The sequence below is a fragment of the Paralichthys olivaceus genome, chromosome 11 (genome assembly GCF_024713975.1).
Source record: "Paralichthys olivaceus isolate ysfri-2021 chromosome 11, ASM2471397v2, whole genome shotgun sequence".
Classification (NCBI taxonomy): domain Eukaryota; kingdom Metazoa; phylum Chordata; class Actinopteri; order Pleuronectiformes; family Paralichthyidae; genus Paralichthys; species Paralichthys olivaceus.
The window spans coordinates 24897360-24910804 of record NC_091103.1 but is presented as its reverse complement, the minus strand read 5'-3'; the positions used below and the strand labels follow the sequence as shown (position 1 = coordinate 24910804).

General features: G+C 38.5%; 2 protein-coding genes across 4 annotated transcripts; one reads left to right on the top strand and one right to left on the bottom strand.

Annotated features, from left to right (window-relative positions):
• The first annotated feature begins 1141 nt into the window (after positions 1-1141).
• On the top strand, positions 1142-6260 carry ift20 (intraflagellar transport 20 homolog (Chlamydomonas)). Of its 3 annotated transcripts, none has more exons than XM_020087940.2 (5): positions 1142-1276; positions 2060-2197; positions 2295-2380; positions 2480-2583; positions 4942-6260. In XM_020087940.2, the coding sequence occupies exons 2-5, from the start codon at positions 2071-2073 to the stop codon at positions 5021-5023; spliced, it is 399 nt and encodes a 132-aa protein (XP_019943499.1). In that variant the 5' UTR covers positions 1142-1276; positions 2060-2070; the 3' UTR covers positions 5024-6260. The 3 variants fall into 3 exon arrangements, with proteins under 3 accessions (XP_019943499.1, XP_069390981.1, XP_019943500.1); XM_069534880.1 differs by having other exon boundaries at positions 1179-1304; XM_020087941.2 differs by having other exon boundaries at positions 1201-1356.
• A 2541-nt stretch (positions 6261-8801) lies between these two features.
• On the bottom strand, positions 8802-11970 carry lyrm9 (LYR motif containing 9). The gene is made up of 4 exons (XM_020088175.2): positions 11831-11970; positions 11056-11190; positions 9291-9383; positions 8802-9206 (listed from the first exon to the last, which is right to left on the bottom strand). The coding sequence occupies exons 2-4, from the start codon at positions 11179-11181 to the stop codon at positions 9189-9191; spliced, it is 237 nt and encodes a 78-aa protein (XP_019943734.1). The 5' UTR covers positions 11182-11190; positions 11831-11970; the 3' UTR covers positions 8802-9188.
• Between the last annotated feature and the right edge of the window lie 1475 nt (positions 11971-13445).

Sequence of the window (13445 nt, the reverse complement as noted above, 5' to 3'; positions counted from 1 at the left end):
TGCCTTGAGATAATGTAAATTATGAATTGGCGCTATATAAATAAAATTGAATTGAATTGAATCTGGGAATGAATGGGAAAACATTTGTGAATTACAATGGAAAACCTCAACTTCACACAACTGGAGAGAGTTTGGATGGAAAAACATTATGAGATTTTTTATAACAGCTGCTCAGAAGAGACATCAAGGCAATGGAAAAGTTGTTGGAGGATGTGTGGTTTAGAGGTGGCCAAATATTATCATCTATTTTGGGATTGTCCAAAACTTTCATCTTTCTGGCATGACATTCTTGATTGTCTGGAATATATGTTTCGAATAACTATACAATTTGATGTCGGCTCAATGTATTTCTGGACCACAGTATTCCATATGCAATCAATAGCAGACAAATATCTTATTAAGATATTATTGATTGGAGCAAAGAAAGCTATAACAAGGAAATGGCTACAACCCAACGCACAGACACTGGAAGACTGGCAAGGGACTATTCACGAAATCTACATCATGGAGAGACTGACATTCGCTCTAAAATTCCAGCCTGAGAAATTTAAGAGTTGGTGGTCAAAATGGATCAGATACATAAGCTCACAGAGACCTGAACTGCTTTAAGTACCTCTATTACATTACTTGAAGTACCAGTTTATTAATCTTGATGGAAAAATTAGTAAATGTGACTTCCTTTGTTCAAATGTTCCTACATTGTAAAAGAAAAGGAGAGCTATAGTTTGGAGAATATGTTAGCACAATTGTTCAAATACATGTTTTCGTAATGGTGCTGAAATGACTTTCTATGTTTCTCCCTACTGCAGAACTAGTTTTGTCTTAGTGTTTGTGCCATAACTACTTGGATTAACCTTACAGACCTATTATCGTATAACTGAGACCGATTTCATATGCAAAGGGAATTTATTGTGACACAATCTCAGTACTAGGGACAGAGAGACAGACAACAGTTAACCTGAAGAAACAACAGGTAGTGCAACTCGAACATCGTATAAATCAACAACAATAAGACAACTCCAAATCCACCACAGGCTGAAGATCAGCTCCGTCTTCAGCTCCAGTATGTGGCAACATTTCATTGCAACACTTTTAACAGTGGTTATTTTGGCTTTACAGTGAAAAATGATCACTTCCGGTTGAATTTCAAAGTAAGAGACATCAACCTCAAACAAAGCGTCTCCTTGGGGAGGAAGAGGAGGAGACTGGTCTGGTTGCTGTGCCACATCACACAACACAACACAATACAACACATCGGTGATAGCTGTGTAAACAGGTCAGACACACACTCTTCTGTCCCAGAGGTATTCAGATACTGTTCAATGTAACTGTCTGAGGGAAGTAAGCTTTAACCAGGTTAGTGTGTTTTTTTTAGATCGTCCAGTTGGCGATCGTTAGTGAGCAGGCTAGCGTAATGTAGCTAACTAGCTGAGTTTATTCAACTGCTGTGGTGAGAAGCTAAAGTTGTTATTAACATGGCCAGGTGAAAGCAAGGCAGGGGAAGTATGTGAACCTACCTATTTGATGCTGTGTCCACTTCTGCTGATAAAACCCTCATGCTAGCTCGGCTACAGTCAGACCACATAACTATATACTCGTGACAGATGGTTCGCTAATGCTAATATCAGCAGGACGGTTTGCACGGGAAGAAACCTAAATGTAGTAATGTACCTGTAAGTATGTAAAGGTACATAGAGCAGTACATAACCACATCTTCTAGTTTTATAGAAAGAACACAGGCACCGTGGTCATCGCTCATTGAAGAACACTGTTTACTTTGCATCAGAAGACATGTGCCCTGTGTTAACGATGCAGATACAGACATTGCCAGCAAAGTGGTCTCAGTGTGAGAGCCAGAGAGAGATTCACCTCAATGGTAGACTTGTTAACAAGTTGCCCTAGTGATCCTGTTGATTTCAGGGTGCAGTGTGTGTTCAGTTCTTATTTGATCTGTAACACTGCAAAGTCTATGAATCTAAAATTTTTCATGTAAATGTGTGTACTTGTTTCTGTTGTTAATTTTTTCATCCTTAAGTTTTTTTTATCTCCTTTGCGGTAGGGCCTGCGGCCATGGCTAAAGACCCGTTGGCAGAGGCTGGCATTTATTTTGATGAACTCAACAAGCTCAGGGTACTGGAGCCTGATGTAAGCCAGAAGACCTCAGAGCTGAAGGAGGAGTGTAAAGAATTTGTGGACAGTAAGAACTGAAGACATTGTCAAGGCCATCTGGTCATGAGTGTTTCTCTCTGCTGATAGCAACTGGATTTACATAAGTGTGACTCTGTCTGTTCCAGAAATTGGCCAGTTTCAGAAGATAGTTGGAGGTCTGATTGAGCTGGTTGATGAACTGGCAAAAGAAGCAGAGACAGAAAAGATGAAGGTATGCTTTTTTAAAGCTGGAATGGATGATATCTCGTTCAGCTGTACAGTATGTGCCTGTGTTTGTTCATGAGAGTATTCATCCGGTGTTCTCCTTCAGGCGATAGGAGCCAGAAACCTGCTGAAGTCAGTGGCAAAACAAAGGGAGGCTCAACAGCAGCAGCTTCAGGCTCTCATAGCAGAAAAAAAGATGCAACTTGAGAGGTAAACAGTGAGTGTGTTAACTCCATAAAAAAGCCAAAATCGTGCTGGTCTCTTCCAGATGGTTATGGTTTTCTGTCCATTTAATTCAAAGGATTGATCCCAAAATCTATTTAACAGGCACAAGGCCACGGTGTTGATAAGCTACAACATTATCATTTATACTGGATAAATTAAGAAAATACATTTCATACAAAAGTTACCCTTCACATTTTATCTCACCAACTCTTTTCTGGTAAAGCCATTAGTTCATGATGCATTTTAGCACACATGCACACACGTACACACGTGCAAAGAACCTCTGGACATAGACGTGTACAGCCCCTGCAAATGTCCGAGGGAGAGCCTCCGGACTTTCTCCATATGGACCCTAATAAAAGGTCAGCAGAATGTCTGAAGGAGATGATTTGAGAACAAAATGTGAGATCCTCCGCAGGATTCACTACAAGCAAGTGGGTTTGTTGATGACATTTTTAACATGTGACACGTGCAAAAATAAACAAGAAAACTAATATCCAAGGATGAAAAAGCTGTGAAAATATATATATATATATATATATATAGAAATCACCGACAAATATGCCAAGAGAGTTTTTGGTGATAAGGGCCGACGCTGGTGTAAATGTGTTGTAGACAGACATGGCTGGGGATGTCCACAGTGAAATCCAGAGAAAATTCCTCCAGAGTTCATGTCTGAAAATGGCTAAACAGCCATTGTTGTACCAATTATGTTGTGTATGCCAGCAGGCTGGAGCCCACATACAGTTAACCACTACTTGACACGAACATGGGTGAATGATTTTTAAAAGTAGTAGTTAAGGGTGCATTCATAAATTCCACTTGATGAATGCAGATTCTGTTTCTGAACACTCAGAGCAGGAGCAGATTTAGTCATTTTAGGGCTTCAGGTAAACTTCTACACAGTTAAAGTCAATAACAATGATATATTATTGATTGTATAAAACCTGCCACTAAACTTTCCACATGATCAGGACACTTGATCCTACACAGTACTCAGTGAAATGTTGTCTTCCCAGGTCCAGACAAAGCAACTTTTATGGTGCTCACACATTTTACTGGAACTGCTTTTAACAAAAAAATAAACTCCTGTATATTGAATGTAAGCATGCATTTAACAGTTATCAGCAGGATATTCTTTTATTAAAATAAAAAACAGCAGTCCAGGCTGTGTTTCATGGAGCCAGTCAGCAGTCATTACAATAGTCATGTCCTATTGGCTGCTTTCCAGAACAGTTTGAGTTTTTTAAATTAGTTTGTAAAAGTAAATTGATGAAAATTGAGTCATTTTCCTTCATGCGAGTCAGTGAAATAGCACTCAACCTCATCTAGTTGTATGTTTTGAACAGTATGTGTTTCATCTAAATTTTATGAATTGTAGTTTTCTTTACCTCAGAAAAGGCCCTTTATATTTAAAAACGTTATATTTATATTGAGGGGGTCCTCTCTACAGAGACCGCCATGTTTTAACAGTACTCAAGACTGGACAAACTAAACACCTTTTGAGTTTTTATGACAACTGAATTCTACCCCAGTTTCTCTTTCATGTTTGGAAGGGGAGGGTGAGGTGAGGGGTGTTCAACTAGAACATGCAATTTCACCACCAGATATCACAAAATTCTACACACTGTACCTTTAAGTGTAACTCATGTCATGACATCTGGTGATTATCGCTTTTTTAAATGCCTGATTATTTTCATGATAATTGTCTTTTGTCATGACTTCTACTATAAACAGAATTTGTAATCACATTACTGTGTGTGATGCAGGGTTATTGTAGTTAATGAAAACTAAGACAAAAACTAAAACTAGCAATGAAAAAATAATTTAGTTAACTAAAATAAAATACAAAACGACAATTACAAAAAAACGAAAACTAAATAAAAACTACAATGAACAATGCAAAACTAACTAAAACTAAACTGAACTGCAGATAAATTCAGCTTCGTTTTCTCCCTCGATTCCTGCCTGTCCTGCAGGTGATGGTTAAAGAATGAAATTAAAGGACTCGATAAACCATATTTTTGTCACACATTGTTTCATCCTTTTTCAGTTTCTACAAGTCAAGGCTTTCTCTTAATACCTGGAAAAACTAAGACTAAAACTAAATAAAAACTAAACTGAAACTAGTCGATCCTCAAAATAAAACCTAAACCAGAACTACTAAATCACTTGTTGAACTAACTAAAACTAAACTGAAATAAAAAAGCAAACTGAAAAACTAAATAAAAATAAAAACTAATGAAAATTTCAAAACTATAAAAACCTTGGTGTGATGTCTTTTTCTTTATTGCATTCATTTGTTTCCAACAGTTTGTTGTCTTTTATGTTTGCTTGTCTCAGGTATCGCATCGAGTATGAAGCCTTGTCCAAGGTGGAGTCGGAGCAGAACGAGTTCATTGACCAGTTTATTCTGCAGAAGTGATGATGTGACTGAGACCCTATTCATACCTGGTATTAACATCCGTCCTGAGGGATCTGATCACAAGTGGTCAGCACTAAGTACAGGTTTTAACTATGAGATCTGATCACTCAAACCACATCAGAGGTGGTCTAGGACGCACATTTCCAAATTCCAAATGCGTCCTCCTCTGCTGACATACTCTCCCCCACTATAGTTTCAAATCGACGCAAACATACATATGCTTCTCAGTGTAACTACGATCTGTTGCAGACTACCATCACAATATTAACACTGACCACCACTTAATGCCCAATACTTTTCTTAAATTAGTAAAGTATTTCTTCACAGCTGCATGAGAATCATTCAGCCGCTCCTTACTCCTCTCGCTCCCTCTGGCACACTCAAACAGGTTTTTCGAGTGTGTCAGACTGTGTGACAACATAATTTGGTCTTCTTGATGACATATGATGTATGTGATTATTTGCATGTAGCGCAAGGGAGTAAGATCTGAGTCTTAGTGGTCACAGGAGACACATTCAAGACAGATTTTAATACCAAGTGTTAGCAGGGCCTAAGAGAGCAGAAGATGTGTGACCTGTGTGCCTGTCCTTTACTCTGGGTAATACTGACCTCAGAGAACTACTCTGCTGCTCCACCTTCATCCTAAAACACCTATACCTTCTCTTAACACCCTCTATCTGCCTGTGTGTTTAAATTAACTGTAGTGGTTCTTACCCTGGTCAACAGCTGAGGATTTCCAGTGGTGTAAGCTTGAATACACTTGAAACATAAGCTTTGTTTGCACCAAATATCTCTACATCTCAGACCAACATGAAAGATGAAGCCATTTATATTAAGAACTATTATTTATAATATTTATACTGAAGAATAACCCTAAATATCTAGTTTTATTACTTTTTGTATCAATCAAAATACTGCATGTGCATGCATTTGTAAATACATAATGGTTTTAAACGGTGGAAAAACAACCTCATTTGATCATCTGTGCGTTTTTATTTAATTTTTCTGGTAGAACCAGTCTGTGGGCACAAACAATGACAAATATTTCCCCTTCTTTCTGCCATGTTTAGTATTGTCTTTTATTCATTATAGGACTAATGGTTATACTTGAATAAATACTGTCAATTGCACAAAAAGTACCATGTGTTGCTGTAAAGCTGCCTGACAGGCAGAAGTGCAAATTTTTACATTGTGCTATTATGGATTGTTTCAATAAACATGACTCGATATCCATATATTTCAACCCTGCTCAGTTGTTCCTATGCTCTCAACAAGTGCAAATCATGGATCGAAATGAAAATGCATTGTACCAACTTCCAAGTCTCTATGACCTTCAGAACAAAAGTTATTCAAGAATATCTTGATCTCCAATGGGTTTTCCTCCCCAACCCTAACCGTGGCTGCTACCCTAACCCTAATTGCAGCCCTAACCCTAACCCTCATTTCAGCCCTGACCCTATTCACCCTAGGGTGAATAAGTTTGCGCTGCTTGCTTGAAACAGGCTGAAATTTGGTGTGGGTGCGTGGCTGTCTCCCCTTTATTATGTGTGAAATGCCTAAGTCTCTACGACTTTCCGACAAAAAGTTATTCAAAACTATCGTGTACTTTTTGGTTGAGATTTGGTGGTTTGACCCCTTCCGGAGGTCGTAGAAGCTCGGGGGTGGTGCCAATGGATCAGGCATCCCCACATTAGTTCAGATGGAACTAGGGTTGCAAAGGAGCTGAAAATTTCTGGTAAATTTCCGGAAACTCGCCATGGGAAGTTAAGGTGGGGAATTTTGGAAATATTCCAAATTGGAAACTTTCCATGAGAATTATGGGAATTTATGGGAATTAACTGTAAATTGGGGGTAATTTAAACAAACTGGATCATATCCAAATATAAATGTAAATATTTTTGTTTTGTCATAAGCAGACATCCATGCAAAATAATACAATTAAAAAACATGACATTTCAACAGATTTATTTGAGTAGAACTTTAGTTTTATTTCTTGTATGAACAATTCTTTAATGAACAACAAAAACATGAATGTTGAGTAGCCTCTTAAATGGTCAATGAAATGAAAACTAGCTTACATTTAGCACCTATTTTTATTTAATATTTCCAAGTTAAACATCAATACTATTATAGATCAAATATATTTACTCCATAATATTATCAAAACTTACTTGACTTCAGATAGTCCTCAGGCTCAAATGTGTGGCTTCAATAGTCTTGAAATCAGATGTGCATGTGATGGAGGAATGCACAGTGCATGTAGGGGGTGTGGCCTCAATAGCCCTGCAGTAAGCAGTGTGCTGTGTGTACGTGAAGTAAATATGGTTGTTTTAGCTAAGATTATGCTACAATATATTTTCCCCAACTATATTTAAATTCCCTGTTGAGGGCCAACCTCCAATTTTGTAAATTTCAGATTTATTCCCGTTACTTCCCATATATTCCCGTTAATTCCCATAGAAAGTTTCCAACTTTGAAAATTCCTGGAATTTTGCAACCCTAATTGTGTGTAATGTAATTTCAAAGTGGAGAGCAGTTATTAGTGCTATTTTGCATGGAAATCTACTGTAGATGTTTAACACACCAATGTTTGAACATGATTTCCTTGAACTGCTTCAGATTTTGTAAGAAAGTAGCTGCAGTCAGACCTTTCAGGTCATATCTTTATCTCTGTGTCTCGTGAAAATGAGGTCATCTGCATCTGATTTTGGAAATCATCAATATTAGCTCCCCCCTCCAAAGAAACAAACATTAAAAGTGGTAAATATATATCATGACTTTTAACCTCTTGTATAGTTCAACCTCCAAAACTGCTTCAAGGTAGGTTTTTTTTTCTGAAAGACTTCTTCGTATTTGGTGAAATCCTCTGTGTCACAACAACCATCAATAGCCTGAAGTTAGTGAGCGAGTCACAAAAAAGTCGAGTCAGTCAGTGCACGTTCACGTGTTTTGGGGGTGTAGCCTTGACAAGAGGGTTGATAGATGGTGGGATGTTGCTAGCTTTTCCAGGATTATCCACTCTAGGTTTAATTCCAATAGTTCCCATAATGCAACATTGTAGCGTCATGCAGATTTTTCTCTCACTAATGACTTATGTTTGACATATAAAATTTTAACAGCACAAAAGGGCTGATAAGAGGCTTTTTGAGTCTGAAACCAATTTGGTAGTTTCTTAACTTTGCCCCAACTAACTGCCTTCACTGGGTTGAATGTATGAAACAGGAATATCTATGGATGATGTCCTTGTGGATGGAAAAGCTGTCTGAAGTACTCAGGGTTACCTCAGCTGTTGAATCTCAAATGCTCAACGGTCTGACGGATACTGTTTTACTATGTTTATCTTGTTTTCTACATTTGTGGATATGTACCTGCCAGAAAAAACACCAATGTTTTTTGGGGTTGAATGGGGTTTCCCACTTCTCAAGCCTTGTTTTAGCCATTAGTTCACAAATATCCTGTGATGCCCATAAACCCCCTGTGCTTTTTTTGGCCCACTTGCTATTGAAGTTGAAAAGTCCATCCATAACTTTAACACCACCTTAGTTTTATATCCGTCCAGCTTTTGTTTCACTTTCTACAGTTCGAATGATTTGCTGATTTTTAGTGTAGTCGTCTCAGAAATAAAGGTTAGTCACAGCAGACATCTGATCATACATTGTAAATGAGACTACTGAGCTATAATCATTCCTTTATTAAAAAAGACAAACTGTACATTGTCAACACTGTGGCAATTGGCAATGCCAACAGGGTCTCCCAAGAGCAACCAGAGACGAACCACTCGTTTCTCAGCATTTTATTTTCTTGAACCAGACCAAACATATTCACAAAAAAGTAAAGTTAAGGTGTACAGCAGCTTCTGCTCTGCTGCTGCCTTTTGAATCTGAGGATTAATCAGCAAATACTGTACTTACACTTTTAAATATTCTATTAAACTCTGCATAAGAGGGTCAGAAGTTCAAGTTCTGCCTCATTAATTCCACATGTGAGGTGTCCTTGGGCAAGAAATTGAACCCTCAACCCAAAATGTGTGAATGTGAATAAGTTAAAGCACTTTCAGTGGACAGCTAAATAAATGGAGTCCATTTACCATGAATACAGCCACTGATTTGAGACCTATTACCATGTCAGGTGCAGCAGTGCAGAGGACGCTCTCTTCTTATGAGCCTCACTTCTTCTTAGTATACTGTCAATTAAAAAGATAATTATTGTATTATTTGTGTAGGAAGACAATGTAAAAATAACTAGTAATATATGAATATCATCTTACTTTATCAAGAATCCACTGAGCATCTGCTACTGCTCTTTGGATTATCATTTGTATTCGCTCTGGGTCATCTTCATCCGAGTGACTCTTGTAACCCTGGGAACAGAAAGTAAAGCATCAGTGAGGTGCTTCATGACCATGACAGAGGCTCAGAAAAGCAAGGTTCCGAGTGAAAAGCCTCAATTGAATAAAACAGAATTGTTTCATGAAGCTAAGTCAGACCTTACAGCACCAGACTAATGTTACATCTTGTTTCATGACGGAGCCACAGATCTGAGACATCATATTAATTCATAACAAAGGATAATTAGTCAAGTTACAGCAAATCTCTGATGCCACCACAAAGCAGCACATGATTAACAAACTGCACTTAGGGTAGAGTGTTCAAATGAAAAAATGTCAACAAAGTCAGATGCAGTTCAGTACAGATGAATTCAGTCCCACATATGCTCAAGTCATGTATATATGATCATTTATATAAGTGCTGAACATGTATTTATAAATGTAAAAGATATCAGAATCAGATGTACGTACCTGTATGCTCAACACCAGAAGAATCAACAATGAAAATAATCTGTAGTTTCAGCCAATTATTACTTAGTTTATCTTGTGTTTTTAAAGATCGGTTATATTAGCTAATAGTAATAATACAATCAAAGTCAGTTACTGAGAACTGGTAATTAACATTTATGTTAAGTGAGTTATATAGCACCTTTCAAGTCTGATGACCCCTCAAAATGCTTTATAATGTATGCCTCATTCACACACTGACGCAGCATCAGGAGCACATAGAGGTTCATTGTCCTGCCTATGGATACTTGAGCTGCTTTCAGACAAGCACTGAAGTCTGGATAATCTCCTAAAATTCTCTGAAGGGGCTGTGTGCGAGAACACAAATGTCACACCGAGAGCCTCCAGACTTTCTCCAACCAGCCCACAAGTAAAATATTTGAGAATGTCTGAATGGGCTCACAGGGTTCATAGCAAGTGAGTGGGCATGTTGATTATGATTCTAACATGTAAGAGACGCAAGAAAAAAAAGAAAAAATTGTGCAGACATTCTCTGGAGTTCATGTTTGGAAACAGCTTTGGAAACAATGGAGAAGCAGGAGATCACCTGCCTTCAAGTATATGTTGTAAACATCCTTCACAGTTTTGATGCACTGTTTTTGGGGCTCTCTTGTTTTTCCATGAGTCTGTCAGAGTAGAACAGGAGGTAGAGCATTCAGCAACCAGGCTCCTCTTCTGTGGAACCAGCTCTTACTCTGGGTTCGGGAGGCAGACACCATCTCTGCATTTAAAGTTAAACTTAAAACGTTCCTTTTTGAAAAAGCCTATAGTTAGTTCTGGATCAGGTGAGTCCTGAACATCCCTTAATTATCCTGACACACACACATTTATTTATTTATTTGTCTCTTTTTCCTCCATTAGTTCCTCTCTCTCTCTTTCTCTCTCTAATTGCAGGTATCTCTGACCCCAGAACTACAGGAGAACTACTATTACTATTATCACTATTATTACTAACAGCAATTCTTAATACTTACTTAATAGAAATTCATTATTATATGAATTGTTGCTGTTATCAATAATAATCAATAACTTCTTTACACTTTTATTGTTTTCATTATAACTAGTCAGAGCTGATACTTGATGTTGCTCAAGTGTTCCCAGTCTCTCTCGCCTCTCTCTCTGTCATGTGTCTGCTTGTGCGCAAAGGTCTACCTGCTACATTGATCAAGATCACAAGGAAAACATTTAATTTGCTCACCTGTCTTACGGCGTGTTTGTAGTGCTCCTGCATCACTGTGGTCGGCAACTGTCTGCAACATCTGAGGAGATATCGATAGAGCTGCACTGGTGTCTGGATCAACAAAGCTCCACCTGAAGGTGCCATTCCTTCCTCCTTGGGGGTAAAGATATGTGAATAAACATCGATAAGAGTGTGACATTGTATTCAAATATTTACCTGATAACAATGTCTCTGTTCCTTTTGGAAGTCTGTGTGCTTGTGCAAGAATTCCAAAGTGTCATGGTCCATTCTGTCTTTGATATCGCAATCCAAATCAGAACCATAAGTTTAATTACTCTTATGGAGCATTGGGAACAAACTTATGTGTAAGGTTACATAACATGCAGTGATTGGGCTGGGGGACATTACAGGCTAGGCAGGTAGAGAGTCGGGCTGACATTAATGAGAGATGATTGATAAAGCCTGTGATGAGACAGTGTTGGTTTTTATTTATTAAGTTAGGAGCTTAAAGAGGGAAATTTGGTGGACAGGAGAACTGAGAACAGATATTACGAGGCTGATTCATGGAAAAGAGACAAGACTAGTTTCTAATTAAGCTCAAAGGGCGGACATGCTGCTCCACCAGATTCTATATAACTGAATGTAGGAACACAATCATCCATTATCCCTTCAGGACATTGGTGGATAGATCTGATCGCCAATCGACACAAGCCTTCAACTTGAGCTACAGATGCAGCTGGTCGAGGACAGGGCGGTTCAGTAGCAACCTAGAAAACTACAAGTTTAAACTTACTGTAGCTGGGGAGTGTGGTGAAGGACTCTGTCATCACCGGTCATTACCGGTCATTACAAACACCCCCTGTGCTCGTCTTCTTCTTCTTTTTGTTGTTTACTGCCGGGTGGCACCTAGCGTTAAAGGTGCATTACCGCCACCTACTGTGCTGGAGTGTTTGGTCTGTGGAAATACATTAAAGGTCCAGTGTGTAAGATTTAGGTGAAAGGGATTTTTGGCAGAAATGTAACATGAAACAATCCTAGTGATGTTTTCACTGGTGTGTTTCACCTAAATTGAATGAATTGTTGTTTTTCACCATAGAAGGGACTCTTTATATCTAAAAACTTGATGTTCAATGGTGGTTGACAAACAACGTATCGGTGCATTACTGCCACCGGCTGGAAAGGAGTGTCCAAAATGGATATTTACCTAAATTCTGTTATAGAGTCCTGTGTTTTTTAGAAACCTGAATATCCCTATATCCTTCATCACCTGAGTCCCCTCAGTAGTATTTATCTTAGACTTAACGTCGAACTGTTTCTTTGGAGTGTGGACAAACTAAAGATATGTGCTCCATTGTTTTCTGCTGATTACAATTGTCACATCTGCTTGTGTTATGCCTGTTCATTAACTTCAGGGTGCTGTTTAGACCTGTATGACCAAACCCCATGATACTATCACCTCTTCCTTTGTATCTCTTGGTGGTTGTTCTCAATACCTCTCTACTTTCCTTTGAATACCATGAAAGTATGAGCCATTTGTTCCTCTGTCTCATTCCTCCTGCCATCTCTTTTTCAGTCCTGATTAGATTATACTTTTGATCTCATGTGCTTTCTCTAAAATTATGTCTTGTGTCTTTGATGCTTTCAAAGGCACTGCTGGAATCCCAACATATCAATACTTAACTTGGTTGTTTTCTTTCTCAATCCACTTAAACACTATATTTATGGATTAACAGTTCCCCCATAAACACCGCCAGGTTATCACTAACCCTTTTGTTTCTTATAATGTCCATCTCTGGAATGATGAATGCTATTACAATTTTATTTTCCTGTGTTTTGGATGCATCAGTATATATTTTGGTGTATTCAGGATACTTTCCTTCTAAATAATTACCTACTTGGTTTAGGTGTATTCCTTTATCCTTCTTTGTTGATAAGTGCAGATCATCTTCTCCTTCTTTCAAAGTCCAAGGTGGGGTTGTAGAGAGTGGCACATTGGGACTTTATTTCTTGTCAGCTATTCCCATGTCTTTCGCCCACTCAATTGTACACTTTACTTTTCTTCTCTCCTTTTAATGACATGGTTCTAGTATGCTCTAAACTGGATGAGTATTGATATGTTCCCTCAAGTTTGTCCAGTATATTAGCGTAAGTTGTGATCTTCTCATTTCATGAGGCATTTCTCCCAGAGAAGAAGAGTGGTCTTCATGGCCCAACAACATAACCTCAAAGCCTGGTACTGAATAGTGTCCAACTTTTTTAAACAAGGTCTTAACTCCTGATTCATATAAGACACAAGAGCTTCCCAGGCGACGCTGGCTTTCCCGCCGGCCTTGGAGCAGGAGCAGGGTAAGCTGGTTTCACCGCCGGACTGGGAGCAGGAGCAGGGGACCGTGGCACAAGCCCCCCCC